This window comes from Orcinus orca, chromosome 1 (genome assembly GCF_937001465.1).
Source record: "Orcinus orca chromosome 1, mOrcOrc1.1, whole genome shotgun sequence".
In the NCBI taxonomy this organism is placed as follows: Eukaryota; Metazoa; Chordata; class Mammalia; order Artiodactyla; family Delphinidae; genus Orcinus; species Orcinus orca.
Window position 1 is genome coordinate 30,912,021 of NC_064559.1, and position 15,082 is coordinate 30,927,102.

The 15,082-nt window shown below is 43.0% G+C and overlaps 1 protein-coding gene and 1 long non-coding RNA gene across 2 annotated transcripts in view; one reads left to right on the plus strand and one right to left on the minus strand.

Annotated features, from left to right (window-relative positions):
• The window catches only part of LOC125962759 (uncharacterized), a 146,282-nt gene that overhangs the window by 36,386 nt on the left and 94,814 nt on the right, over window positions 1-15,082 (plus strand). The window lies entirely within an intron of this gene.
• KIF14 (kinesin family member 14) overlaps window positions 1-15,082 on the minus strand; it is a 49,671-nt gene that overhangs the window by 29,756 nt on the left and 4,833 nt on the right. Inside the window, exons 5-14 of the mRNA XM_033415902.2 lie at window positions 11,859-11,957; window positions 10,810-10,862; window positions 9,480-9,510; window positions 8,968-9,075; window positions 7,493-7,609; window positions 6,647-6,762; window positions 5,233-5,405; window positions 4,115-4,262; window positions 3,764-3,827; window positions 2,987-3,171 (exon numbers count right to left, since the gene is read on the minus strand). Coding sequence (XP_033271793.1) covers window positions 2,987-3,171; window positions 3,764-3,827; window positions 4,115-4,262; window positions 5,233-5,405; window positions 6,647-6,762; window positions 7,493-7,609; window positions 8,968-9,075; window positions 9,480-9,510; window positions 10,810-10,862; window positions 11,859-11,957 — 1,094 coding nt within the window. The remainder of the gene's footprint in view (window positions 1-2,986; window positions 3,172-3,763; window positions 3,828-4,114; window positions 4,263-5,232; window positions 5,406-6,646; window positions 6,763-7,492; window positions 7,610-8,967; window positions 9,076-9,479; window positions 9,511-10,809; window positions 10,863-11,858; window positions 11,958-15,082) is intronic.

The window sequence follows — 15,082 nt, forward strand, 5'->3', positions numbered from 1 at the left end:
CAATACAGATAATCCTCCTTGAGTTATTCCCTTAGTGCCAAGGTTCATATCAATTTGTGACCATAATGACTTAGAACTCTCTTATTTTCCTTCAATTAGATTTTGAAGGTTTGGTGAAAAAGCCTGGCTTCTCCAGCAATTCTATCCACCAGTGGTGGGAAAAATTTTCATCGTATGTATTTTGATTAAAACTACTTAAAAAAAATACCAACCCCTCTTCCCCAGAAATGGAAAAAAAAAAATACACAAACATTAAAGGAAAATACACTAAAATACTGACAGTGGTTTCTTTATGAATGGAAGAGTTTTAAGTATTTTTATGTTTTACTTTTCTAACTTTCTGGTTTCATTTATGAGTTTTAATAATGGAACAAACAACATTTTCCTCCCATGAAAAGAGGGGTAATACAGAGGAAGGAAAAGCATGGAGATAAAAGCACACTCCTTGGACGTCTAATTAACTGAACTCTGACGATAAGATGATACTGTTGAAAATCAACTATAAATGCTATATATCCTTTTGAGTCTTTTTATACAGAAAATAGGAAAGAAACTCCAAAATCCAATTATCTTTGGATTAACTGGACAGAAAGAAAGAGAAAACTGTAGCAAAAGCTGAGCCCCAAACAAACCCTCCAGCTCCAGACAAGGCTCCGAGATCTCCAGTTAAAGAATGACAGTTGAACTTGAGCACCTAGAGGAGAGGACTTGGGAAGAACAGCCCACCCTCCCGCCAGCCTAGTGTCCTAACCCCATAAAGGTTTAAACAAGGTCTGCTTGTTCTGACGCCTCCTCTCTCCCAGTTCTATCTGCTCTGCCATCAAAAGCCTTGGCCTTAGCATTGTGCCCCCTCCCACCCCCATCCAGCTTCAACCACCAACCCCCTGATCCACCACTCTTTTCCATAAGAACCCCACCTGGATTTGCCTTAACATCAGCTTCTCTCCTTTACCTGAATCGCTCCGTCGACATAAGACATCCTCTCCCTTATCTCCATCACTCGTCAAGGCCAGAGCCCTCTAAGCAGCTTCTCTTTAGGGCTCAAAGCTAGAGGTGAACTTTCCTTCTCTTTCTTTACTTTTAAGCGCTAAGTAGCTAAGACCCACCTAATGTTAATATAAACTGATGGGTACTGGCGCTCCTTTGTCCACTGAGCCCCACGTGCCAGGTATGTCATCAGTGAAGACAGACACGAAACCTGCTCTCGTGAAGTTCACGGTCCAGAGAGTGAGACAAACACCTATCCGTGTACTAAAAGGGGAAACACCAAGTGCCAGGCGAGTGGGGGACTTCCTGGTCCCCCTGGACTCTCAACTCTTTGGGGGCATGTTCTGTATCTTTGCTACAAGCATAAATAATTCTGGGTTTATTTGTTATAGAAAATGGTTAATTAACAGAAGAGAGAGAGGATCTGAGGATCAAGAAGCCGTGCCACGCCGGGTACAAAGACAACGCGGGCTCGAGGACCTAAGGCCGTGCAATATTGGTGAGAAAATACACTCTGTATTTTTGGAAATTTTTTGTACTGCAGATCACAAAAAAAGTCATATGTTATTTAATATATGGTACTGATAGAGTTGGTTATTCACGTGGAAAATAAATGAATTTAGATCCCTACTTCACACCAAACAAAAAATTCCATACGACTTGAGGACTTAAATGTGAAGGCAAAACTTCAAAACATTTAGAAGATAATTTAGGTGACTGTCTCTATGACCTCAGTGTAGAAATGATTTCTTAAACAAGACACAAACACTGACAACCGTAAAGGAAAAGACTGACTTATGTACTACACTAACTAAGACTCTGATCCATCCAAAGGCACCATAAGAGAGTGAAACGATGAGCCACACACTGGAGAAAACACATTTACAACACATGAAACTCACAAAAGCTGGGCCACCAAAATATATTAAAAAACTCCTAAAAATTATGGAAAAAACCCAACACAATCGAAAAATGGACAAAAGCCATGAACAGGCAGGTTACAGAAGAGCAAACAAAAATGGCCCAAGAACAGGTGAACAGGATTAGTCAAGGAAATGCAACACGCATCCCCCACGAGATGCCATCTCACATCCACCTGACAGCTAAGGGTCGGCAAGGATGCGGGGCCACAGGGACCTCAGTGCCAAGGGCGGCAGGAGTGCCGGCCATTCTGGAAAACAATCCGAAATTACCTCATAAAGGTGGCTACGCACATATGCTGCAGCCTGGCATCTCTGCTGCTAGACACGCCACTTAGGAGCGATTTTCCCAAACTTCACAATGATCACCATACAGGGAGGGTAACAGGAAGATCATCAGAGACTCACGCAGCGCAGCGGGGCGGACAGGAGGGCCTGGCCGCCCGGGTTCCCAGCGGCTGCCCCGAGGGCCCTAACTCAGGGTATGAAACTCGCCCCACAGAAGCTCTGCCCGTCTGTACCAGGAGACGCATCCAAGAGCGCCCACAGCAGTACTGGGGGAGCAAAACGTGAGACACCACCCAAGCGCCCACCAACCAAGTAGACAGGTAGACTCACACAACAGGGTACTTCACAGCGGAAAAATGAGAGAGCATCAACATGGACAAATCATGGAAACACACTGCGGAGCTACAACAGTTTACATGTACTATCACCCTAACAACACAGTATCATTCAATCATATGAATGAATTTTAAAATTTGTTCAATTCATGTGAACAAATTTTAGAATTTGTCAACCCGATCAAAAATCCTGCCATAGATGATGGATAGAAGTTTAGATCTATTGGCTGAGGGATAACTTCTGATAGAGCGATAACTTCTGATAGAGCGATACCACATCGTATCTCATATTGAGAGTAACTGACCTGCCATCCTTACAAAACATTCAGACTGCCTGTTTTTCCTGGCTAAGAGATGCATTCGAAGACTTATACCAAAGAATCAGTGTGAGTGAATGCCTCATGTGAAGGAAGCCACAGTCATCAAGATCTGGAAAAGTACTTGGCAGGAACGCACCAGTGCTCGTCGGCGATCAGCACCCCCGACAACTGGATGTCACGGCTCGAGTTTGGTTTATACTTTCCGACTGTAGTTGTTCCCTCTTTTATCATATATAACAGTATCTCCGACAGCTGAGGGTCTTCATTGAGATTGACCAGGTTTGGCACATGGTTGTCCATTTGAAATGTAATTCCTGCTTTCTAGTAGAAGTCAGAAAAAAAAAAAATTAACTTTAATCACAAGCATGAAACTGTTAGATCCACCTAAAACATTAAAGTCGCGGTATGTGGGACTCAGTTAATTAACGGTCTCTTAGACCCTCTCCTCACGACTTCCCCGTAAGTGTGACCACCATACTTCTTAGACTCCCAGGAAGACGCTGACCCTCTGTCCTGGCACCATCCTCAGCCCACTCACGGCTCAACCCAGCATCACCAGATGTGCCTGATCTCACCCACCGACGTCTACAGCAGGTCAGGTCCTGCCGCCGCGTCTCCACTGCCATCACCTTGGTTCAGACCCGTAGCACCTCCCGCCTGAACCACTGAGGCAGCCTTCTGCCCGCCCTGCCAACAGTCCCTCTTGGCTTCAGTCCTGCTTACACCCTACACCAAAGTAATTCTGAACTAATTCTCAAAATGTTGATTCCCTGGTCAAACACTTTCAATGATTTCCCACTTCCCACAGGATAAAACAAATTCCTTGGCCTGGAATTTGAGAAAGTACATCTGTATATTTACTGTCATATTTCTTTGCAAATTTTCAAATCAGTTTAGAGAGTTGAAACGATACCTGTAACTCCTTTGTTACTTGAAGTTTCCTGTTTTCAGCTTGTTCAAGTTTTTCTTTCCACATTCTTACCAAAGACAAACGAGAGTTTAAAAGAGTTAAAAATATCCAGGTTTTTAAGACTGAGAATCAAGAGATTCTGAGATGAGGAAACCACCTGGGAATACTTAAAACGTAATGGTCTGGGGATAAGCTGCTTTGTTCACAGGGAAGGCAGGGATAAAGGCAGACTCCGGTACCTCCTCAGCTCCCGTCCCCATCTCCACCCCTGCCCCCTGTCCCGACCCTTGCCCCAAGCCAGTCCAGCGATTCCAGGCAACACCCACAGCATCGAAGGCAATGACCAGAGCCCACCTTTGCATTTCTGCCATGTCTCTCTCCTGCTGATACAGCTTCATTCTCAAGGATGTTATTTCTTGCCGAAAGAGCCTATATCGCTCAGGGTCAATGTTCTGACTGTTTCTTTGAGCAGCTTTTAACTTTTCAATTTCTGCTTTCAAGTCTAAATATTTGAAGAAAGATGCATGATCAATAACATTTGATATATAGTAATTCCCACACTAGACATAACCCTCCAATCTTCTATTTTATTTGACGTTTTAAATACTAAGTAAAACAGAATACTTGCAGAAATTTTACTTTACCCACAAATCTCTACCTAACCTTTACCTGAAAAACTGCTCCCCTCTTAATGAATTTCCCTCCCTCATAAGCAGTATGGCCACGTAATGTATCGTCCAAAGAGGGACACGTCTGGGAAGGACCGGGGGCACCATTCATCACTCTGGGATGACAGCCATGAACCAGGACTGCCCCAGGCAAACCATACTCATAAAGACATGTTAGATAAAGATGACAGATTTGCCAAGCTGGAATTCAGAATACTTATTTTTAATGAAAATGGTCCCATTTGTAAACGCGAGGGGATCCAAACAGGAAAAGATGGAGCACGAGACGGCAAATCCATCCTCCTCTGGCCCACACCTCTGAGGGACCTATTCGCCTTCTGCAAGATCCCCGAGCAGATGAGCAAGAGAAGGACACTCGGCGCTGGCGAAGGGAGGCCCGTGCTGGAAACCCAGGACCAAGCAGCCTTTGGGTCAATGAACCAAGAGGAAGCAGAGGTGAGAGACAGACAACGGCGGAAAGGCTACAGGAGGAAAAGTAAAGGACATTATCGTCCCTGTGCTGCACAGGCGCACGACTCAGTCCATAGAGGGTTTCCTACGCTGGCTCCTTCCCCTTCACCCACCCCATTTCCCAGCTTTTTCTGACTTTCCCTTTCCCTACTCTCCTTCCCGCCGTCCTTCCATCCGCCTTCCTCATCAGTGTGGAACGATGGCTAGCAGCTATTACACAGATACGAGAGAAAAATCTTTAACTTCCTTAACCTGCATATTTTCATCACTGAAATGAATATTTGAGACTAAACTCTTGCAGGATAATCTTTAAGTCTGTAGGGAACTGCTGACCTCTGATCAACTTGGCGCTCACGTCCTCGTTGACCCTGGCGGCGTTGACTATCATCCGGGCCTGGGTGGCGTATCTCAGCGTGCTCAGGGTCTCCTCCACGCTGCTGGCTGCCGGGCTGACCGTGGCGATCATCGACGTTTTGGAATTTCCGCTCAGACTTTCCTTCAGCAGCCTTCAAGGAAAACAGTCACAATTAGACTGCTTCTGCAACGACCTCGTGACAACTACCTAGAGAGCACAAGGCAGACCACCGGGACACGTGACGCAGTGCTACGCTCCTCACTCAGACACCGGTTAGAATTGTTTGATATTTGTAGCTATTTTTAGATCTCTGCGCACTTTATTTCACCTCACACTTCTCATTTATTTATTTTGGCCGCGCAGCTTGTGGAATTCTAGTTCTCCGACCAGGGATTGAACCCAGGCCCTCGGCAGTGAGAGCACAGAGCCCTAACCACTGGATTGCCAGGGAAAGTCCCTCGTCTCACACTTTTTATGTTGTTCTGTGAAGCGATAGTCTGTGCAAAGATTTTAAAATATGGTTAACTCTCCAATATTTAGTAAAATCCCTCTCCCCCTACTAGACTGCGAGCTGCTTTAGGGGCGGGACCGTGTGTCTGGTCACCCTTGCATTTCCAGGGTCACCAGAGCCCTTCAAAGCAGCTGCTCAGAAGTGCAGAAAATGGTGGGTGAACATATAAACACAAATTTTGTTTTCTATTATATGCAAAAGCCTTGTTTTAGAAGGAAAAAGATCATGAGACTAAAAGCTCTGTATTTATGAATGCAGAGTGAATTATTCCTAACTTTCAAAAGTTATTCTTAATTTTCAAAAGGCATTAAAAAAATCACATTGTTCCCTTACAGGTTTTGAGGTGGCAATTATAATATAATAAGTCAAATATAACGGTACACTGCTGTCAACAGTGATGCAGTCCGTATCAGAATTGGATATTAAATCAATACAGATGTATTCTGAATGTAATATATCTGAAGTTAAATACATGTTCATTAATGAAAATACTTTTTGAACACTTACATACCAGCCAGTGTGTGCTAAACTTCACTTCACACACATAGTAATGTGTTTGGTGATACCATATATGCTCAAACATCAGGCACTAATAATAGTTCATTCATCATTTAACCCTCATTACAACCCTAAAAGACAGATATTGATATTATCCCCATTTTACAGATGAGGACACAGGCTGGAAGACTATTAACTGATTTGCCCAAAGTCACACAGTTTGTAGGAAGCACAGCTGAGATCAAGTCCAGGTAGCCTGGCTCTGGAATCCGTACCGCTCACCACTGCTCTGTCCCAGAGTCACATGAAGTCAGTCTATGCCCTTTTCCCCCACAGTACTCACTCTATTTTGTACAATTCCTTATACTCCAAAAGCTACTTGCCATGTGAGGACAGACTCGCGGTAAGGAATGAATGTTCTCTTCCCGCTGGCCTGCTCGGAGAGCGCGGATATGACCTTTCCCAGGGTCAGCAGGGACTTGTTAATACTCACGCCTTCCTGGGGACAAGATCAAACATTTTAATTGAAAGGAACTGTCCAGCAATAAATGTATTTCACAAAATATATTTCTTCATTCATATAATTACTGAGGAAATATTTTCTTCCATAAACTACCAACTTTTTTCAGACTCAAAATTTACTAATTGACTCTGAGAAGCAATCATAACCAGGAACTACGGGCTCCTCTTTAAGTCTCAGCAACACAGTCTATAAAGTGCAGGGACAGAGAGGTTATTCTTGGTTAAGATAACATACTTAGGGACATCCCTGGTGGCGCGGTGGTTAGGAATACCGCCTGCCAGTGCAGGGAACATGGGTCCAAGCCCTGGTCCGGGAAGATCCCACATGCTGCAGAACAACTGAGTCCGTGTGCCACAACTACTGAGCCTGCACTCTAGAGCCCACGAGCCACAACTACTGAGCCTGCACTCTAGAGCCCACGAGCCACAACTACTGAGGCTGTGTGCCCCAACTACTGAGCCTGTGCTCTAGAGCCTGTGCTCTGCAACAAGAGAAGCCACCGCAATGAGAAGCCCGCACACCGCAACGAAGAGTGGCCCCCGCTCGCCGCAACTAGAGAAAGCCCACGCGCAGCAACAAAGACCCAACGCAGCCATAAATAAATAAATAAATTTATAAAAAAAAAAAAAAGATCACGTGCTTAGCCAGTAATCTCCTAAAAAAAGTGGCTAGGACTGAGCTCCCCAGAGTGAGGGCTCACCCTTACCTTCAGCCGCTCCCCGCTCGTCTGGGTCTCGGAACAGCGCTCACTGCCCGCCAGGTCCACCAGGTTTATGCGGCTCCGAATTCTGTGATCCAGCTCTTCCCCTTCCACAAATTCTGTCTGGGACAAAAGGACATTAAAATAACACATGGGCTTCCCTGATGGCGCAGTGGTTGAGAGTCCGCCTGCCGATGCAGGGGACACGGGTTTGTGCCCCGGTCCAGGAAGATCCCACGTGCTGTGGAGCGGCTGTGCCTGTGAGCCATAGCCGCTGAGCCTGCGCGTCTGGAGCCTGTGCTCCGCAACTGGAGAGGCCACAACAGTGAGAGGCCCGCATACAGCAAAAAAAAAAAAAAAAAAAAAAAACGGTAAAATAACACATCATAAGTTCTTTTACGACTTGCCATCAATATAAGTCTGCAAAACGGAAAGTCTGACAAGATTACAAACCACTCCCTTATTTTTGAAGCTATCCCTTCTTGAATCTGTGACGATTTGTAAGAACATACTGAGCAGTGCTCAGACTATACAAAATAAAAGGAATGACTTTAAAGGGCTAAACCCATAACTACGCAATTATATTAAGGAAACGGCCACAGATAGAAAAAAGGCTTAATATACAAAGGTGTTGTTCATCCCAGCCCTGAAGTAGCAAAGCATTTAAAAGCAACATAAATGTCCAACAGCAGAGAAAAATTTGAGGAATTTTAACAGTCAAAGGAAAATTATGTAGCTGTGAATAATAATGTTTTGCAAGTAATTTTAATAGTATAAAATTGTTGCAGATTTTGTAAATTTGTTTATATGAGACTGTAAAACAACTGAAAGATTATATACCAAACTCTTTAGAGGGGTTTCATTTGAGCAGTGGAACCCTACAGCTGAATTATTTAAAATCTTTTACTTTCTGATATGTTTTTTCAAATACTGTACAATTATCATGTATTGTTGATAATATATTATCACGTATTGATATGACAATATCAATATCATAAGTTAATAATCACGTTACTGATTTTTAAAACAGTGAGAAAAACATACTCCTGTATATGCCACTCAGCGTTACTGTGTATATGTCCTAAAATCCAATTATGTTGTATATTTATATGATTGGACTTTTACCTTTGATTTAAAGAAGTAAGAGACAGGCATGGATATATATACACTACCAAACGTAAAATAGATAGCTAATGGGAGGCAGCCGCATAGCACAGGGAGATCAGCTCGGTGCTTTGTGACCACCTAGAGGGGTGGGATAGGGAGTGTGGGAGGGAGATGCAAGAGGGAGGGGATATAGGGATATATGTATGCATATGGCTGATTCACTTTGTTATAAAGCAGAAACTAACACACCACTGTAAAGCAATTATACTCCAATAAAGATGATAAAACTAAAAAAATAAAGGAGAAAATAAGGAAAACATGAAACTTGAATGTAGTGACTATCTTACCTAAGAAATGAGTCAACAACACAGTACCTTGGTCTGGGTCATCACCAGGGTGAACACTGAGTGCGAGCGGGAGCTTTTGTCATTCATGCCAGTGGCCGCAGTTGCCTTCCTCTTATTTCCCAGTTCCAGCCAAATCTAGTGAGAAAGGAGAGAAGGAGGTCAGGCCTGCAGACAGGGGCTCACCGGAGCAAAGTAACGAACAGCAAAGTAGAGTGAGCACATATATACACACATTTATAATCAGCTTATAAAATAAAAATATTAATACATGCTTATTTAAGAATTTGCATTCCCATTGTCTATTTTTTTTTCTGTCATAGAAATTGGAATGAGGAAATAATACCTTTAACAGGCTATTTCTATAGCTCTAAACTGACATGATGATCGATTTAAATTTTTCGTTTATAAGAGTAATTCTTTTGCTTAAAGTCTACACAAACAAAATCAGTTCCTTATAAATTAACCTTTTATTTATGCAAACAGCAATATTTATGACTGATCTATCTAGTAGAGAGAAGATCAATTACAATGGACCTTACCTGGATATCAGAGTAAGAGCTGACAACATTCCTATTTCACAAAAGCAAAGGACAAAGTCAGTTTTACTCATGATCACACTCCTGTCCTTATAAAACATCAGCCACCTTTCAACCACATAATTACTCCACGAATACCACGGTGGAATAATCCATAGGTATTACTATACTGATTCTTACAGAATCTTTCATTTTCTCCATGGTAAAAGGGAGGTAATAAAATAATGTTTTCATTTTAACAAATTTTAAGAAGTATGATTTTTCTTAATATAATGAGGCACCTTATAGCATCTTAACATTGTACTATCCAAGTCTAAATCATGAGACCAAAAGATAAACTTTAACCCATATGTATAGGCAAAGGCATAGGTATAGGTACCTGTATATGTGGGTGTGGTTAGGCGTAGGTAGAGGTACAGGTATATGTATAGGTACACATATATATGGGTGTGGTAGTGCGGGTGTGTATGGGTTTCAGCACTGTCCCAGATTTACTAAATGGAGCTGAATTTTTTCTAGCCACTTTTCTTTTCCTTTAAGAAAGCATTTGGGACTTCCCTGGTGGCGCAATGGTTAAGAATCCGCCTGCCAATGCAGGGGACACGGGTTCGAGCCCTGGTCCGGGAAGATCCCACATGCCGCGGAGCAACTAAGCCCGTGCGCCACAACTACTGAGTCCACATGCCGCAACTTCTGAAGCCCACGTGCCACAACTACTGAAGCCTGCTGCTCCTAGGGCCCGTGCTCCGCAACAAGAGAGGCCACCGCAATGAGAAGCCCGCGCACCGCAACGAAGAGTAGCCCCCGCTTGCCGCAACTAGAGAAAGCCCGCGCTCAGCAACGAAGACCCAACACAGCCAAAAACAAGTAAAACAAATTTATAAAAAAAAAAAAAAAAATATATATATATATATATATATATACACACACACATATAAAAAGAGAGCATTTGGAGTTGAAAACCAAATAAATGACTCTCAGCATATTTCTAACTCTAAACATTGAGCTCAGCACCTTCTCGCCTCCACAGCTTAAAGTAACAGATAAAAAAAGTGGCTCGAGAGGGAAGGCTTAACTTAATGGGTTAGCAGGGGAAAGGGAGGAAAGACAAATATTTCCTACACAGTATAATTAATGCTCCACGCAAGGCACTTCACAGGTGCCATGAGAGATATAAACAAACATAACAACAAGCAGCTAACACTCTATTTGGAAAGAGGAACATTTAACTGGATAATATTAAGGGGAGAAAACTAAGTAGTGACGCAGCGTTTCACGGCTGGGGAGGCCGCCAAGAGCACAGCGGTCACGGGCCCTGGCTGCACACACTCACGTGGACAGGCCCTCGACGTAGGGGCCGGAGGCCGGGTGCTCCCGCACTCTCAGCTGTGGGCAAACATGAGGCACGTTAACAGCAAGGCAAATACTTCATATAAAAGAGAATTTCAAATGACCTTCTTTTTCTATATTTCGAGTCTACAGTAAAGAGATTTGTCTCTATCCGGAAATAAATATAAAGGTCCTCACAGAAACACATCTGTAAGGCACTAGGAAACTGCCTCAAGACCACAAACTGTTCACATCTGCACAGTATCTGACAACATACCATACCATCAAATATCTTACTAGTTTTTTATTCCTAAGTCCTGCTGTAGCTATTGTTTATATGCTTTTAAATAGCTTTCTAAAATACGTGCAATAAATTTCAGACAGTTAACATTTTTTTCCGTTTTACATTATACATTTTAAACTTTGTGAGCAGAAATTTAAGAACACGTAGAAGTCAGAGAAGGAAACGTCAAGTTTTGTGTGAGTCTCTTGATGCTGCCAAAAGCAGACTGCATGACCTTGAGCGAGTCAAGTGACCTCTTCAGATGTTAGCTTCTCGCTCTCCACAGCCCTTTCCAAAGTCAGAAGTTTTTAATTCTAATAGCGGTTGTTTAAAAAGTTTACGCCTTTGTGAAACTTTCTACTTCACAGAAAATATGAGCTATAAGATATCAATTTGCTAAATAATCGAGTGAAATACATACTCTACAATAACAATACAGTTTTTTAAACTTTTATTCTTTTTTGGCTTTGCAGACTTTTAGGAATTTGGTATTTGACATAAGTGGTCCAACTAAATCTTAGAATGTTTTATCTTTAACTTCTACACAATACTTGCTTAAGTAAAATGAGGTTACAGTTCATAACTAGTTTAATGTCCACTAACAATAATGTTCAGCTTATTTAGTAAATAGCAACGTAGTTAGACTAGATCTCAAGCATTTGCTATCATATGCATTTTAGTAATTAAGCTATATATCATCTTGAGAACCAATATAATTATATGCATCAATAAAAACAGAAATTAAAAACAAGTAAGTTTTTAAATCTTACTGTTTGCTTTCTCTGCCCATTTTCACCTTTACAAACCAGAAGGTCGTGAATTTTTTCATTATATACTTCAAAGAAGCTCATTTCAAGGTGATAGCTGACCTAGCAGGAACAGAAACACAGCATACAATTTATTTGAAAAGTTCTTGCACTTTTTACAAATCATATCTGATAACAGTCTAGTAACCAGAATATATAAAGAACTCTTACAATTCAACAACAGAAAGACAAACAACCAATTAAAAAATAGGCAAAGGACTGAACAGACATTTCTGCAAAAAAGATACACAAATAGTCAACAAGCACATGGAAAGGTGTCCAACATCACAAGTCAGTAGGGAAATGCAAATCAAAGCCATGGTAAGAAACCACTTCACACCCACTAGGATGGCTGTAATCAAGGAAACGGAAAACAACAAATGCTGATGAGCATGTGGAGAAATCAGAACCCTCCAGTGTTGCTGGTGGGAGTGTTAAATGGTGCAAATGTCGTGGAAAACAGTGGGCAGTTCCTCAAAAGGTTAAGCACAGAATTACTGTATAACCCAGCAGTTTCACTCCTATCTACCCAAAAGAATTACAAATAAATTCAAATTAAAAATTACTCAAATAGGGATTTCCCTGGTGGTCCAGTGGTTAAAAATCCGCCTTCCAATGCAGGGGACATGGGTTCGATCCCTGATCGGGGAACTAAGATCCCACTTAGTTGCCTCGGGGCAACTAAGCAAACACCGCAACTACTGAGCCTGCGCGCTCTGCAGCCCACACGCCACACCGAGAGAGAAGCCCGTGCGCACAACAGAGAGTCCACACACCGCAAGGAAAGATCCTGCGTTCCGCAACTAAGACCCGACATAGCCAAATAAATTAATATTTTTTTAAATTACTCAAATAAAAATTGTACACAACTGTACAACTGTGTATTGTAATAGCAACAGTATTACAAAAGCCAAAAGATGGAAACAGCCTAAATGCCCATCAACTGATAAGGAAGACGTGGCGCATATATGCAATGGCATATTACTCAGCCATAAAAAGGAATGAAGTGTCAATACATGCTGTAACACCGATGAACCTCATGCTGCATGATATTCCACTTACAGAAAACATCCAGAATAGGTAAAGCCACAGAGACAGAAAGTAGGGGCTGAGGGGAGGGAAATGGGTTATAACTACTTAATGGTACATGGATGGTCTCTGAGGATGATGAAAATTTTTTTAGACCCAGATAGAGGTGGTGGTTGCAGAACATTATAAATGTACTAAATGCCACTGAGTTTTATATTTTAAGATGGTCAATTTTATGTTATGTGAATTTTATCTTAATATAGGAAAATTTCAACAACAAAAGTCCTTGCATTTCTTACTAACTTCTAGGAAATTCACCTAATTCAATTCACCTTAGTATGTGCATGGCTTTGGACTATATGAGAAGGATATACAGAAGTATATGGCAAGGTTCTCGCCCACGAGTTTCCATCTCAGAGAAACATAACATACCCTCCAACAGATAAGACAGCAATAGAAAATTAAGAACCAAAATGAGAAATCATGACCATAGATAAAACGGCCAATCAGAAAGGGGAGATGCGGGTGCCAGAGAGGCTGGGGAAGGAGGAGAAAAGGATGTGAGGCATGAGAAACGCAGCGAGCTGGACCCTGTGGGCGAACACTTGATCTGCTAAGTGCGGATCTTAAATCAGATTGTGATTCCGGATTGCGGCAAAAAACAATCACCAGACTCAGTAGAGCTGAGCTTCTCCTCCTTTTGACTCTGAAAGACAAGGTATAAAAGCCAAAAAGGGAAAATTTGCTTCCATGTAGCTTTTCTGAGTTAGGGCATATTTCCTTGTTAGCGAAATAAATTTCATCTACAGGCCCAAAGTGAGTCAGCAAACACCCAGCGCTAACGAAACTAGAAGCTTCAAGGGAGATCAAAGAGATGTAGGTTCAATTCGCCAAATATTTATTAGGCCTACCAGGCACACAGCACTCTTCTAGGTGCCGTGGGAGAACCTGAGGTGAACTGGACAGGCTTCATCCTCAGAGAACTCACAGTCTAATTGGAGATGCAACACAGCACTTGAGTAACACAGACAGAAGGATACAGTTAGCGTCCCGGGAGAGGAACAAAGCACTTCCGGGTAGAGATCAGGTACAGGTGAACCCATGCAATTACAGGTTATTTACAAGGGCTGTGGATACAGGTATTGGGGCTCAGAATTCAACAAACATGCATTAATGTCTATTATATATAAAACAGTGTACTGTGTTATGGGGCTTCCAGGGGGCCTTGGAGAGGAACATGCTGTGGGAGGGGAGCTGCGAAAGGTGCAGAGGTCACGTCGCAGAGGATCATGCTTTGTCTGCTCCTTCGAGGCGCCTGGCATCTGTGGCTATACCCACCTCCGAGACCCCCACCCGCATGCTGTTATCTTCTACCATCCTGAATAATCCCAAACTGAGAAAACCACAGTCACTTCGCTGGGCTCTCTATGTGGCGGGCACTGTTCAAAACCTTTCACACAGAGCACATTTCACACAGCAAACCTAGGAGGACGTCCTCCTCGTCCCCAGGCTCTGTGCTGAGGCACTCAGAGAAGTTAAGCACATTGCTCGAGGTCACACTTCCAGCATGGAAGTGTGGAACCTGGATTCCAGCTCAAGCCATCTCCAAAGTCCACGCTCTGAACCGTTTCATGTGTTCCGCTCACTGACAAAGTCGCTCCCCACAACTGGAGGCCCCCAGACCCGTGATCACTCCAAGACCCCTCGCCTTCGCCTGCTCTCCCTCCCTGGCTTCCACCACCTCTAAACAAAACAGATGCTAAACAGAGGGGCCTAACCCACGGGCCACGCCTCCTCTAAGGACCCCGTGCCCCCAGCTTACCTGTTCCCACAGCCGCCGCCCTCATCCTAACCTAGTATTTACTTCACTTCATTTAGCATCTCAGTGACTGTACTCGACTGTGTACTGGCCCGTTTCTCCATCACACTCTCTTCACTACAGGCACCGGGCCTTTCCACTCCGTGCTCCCAAGTACAGCACAACATTTTCCCAAGTCCCCTTATCATAAGAATCACTAGAGGAAAAGTATGAAAATTAGAAATTCCCAGGCTACCCTCTACACCAGCTGAACCAGAACCTCCAGAAGCTTTTCAGCAAGTCCACCCTCACACATTCCTAGGCGCTCTTATCCTCAAGCGAGTTTCGGAAAAACTGGTCT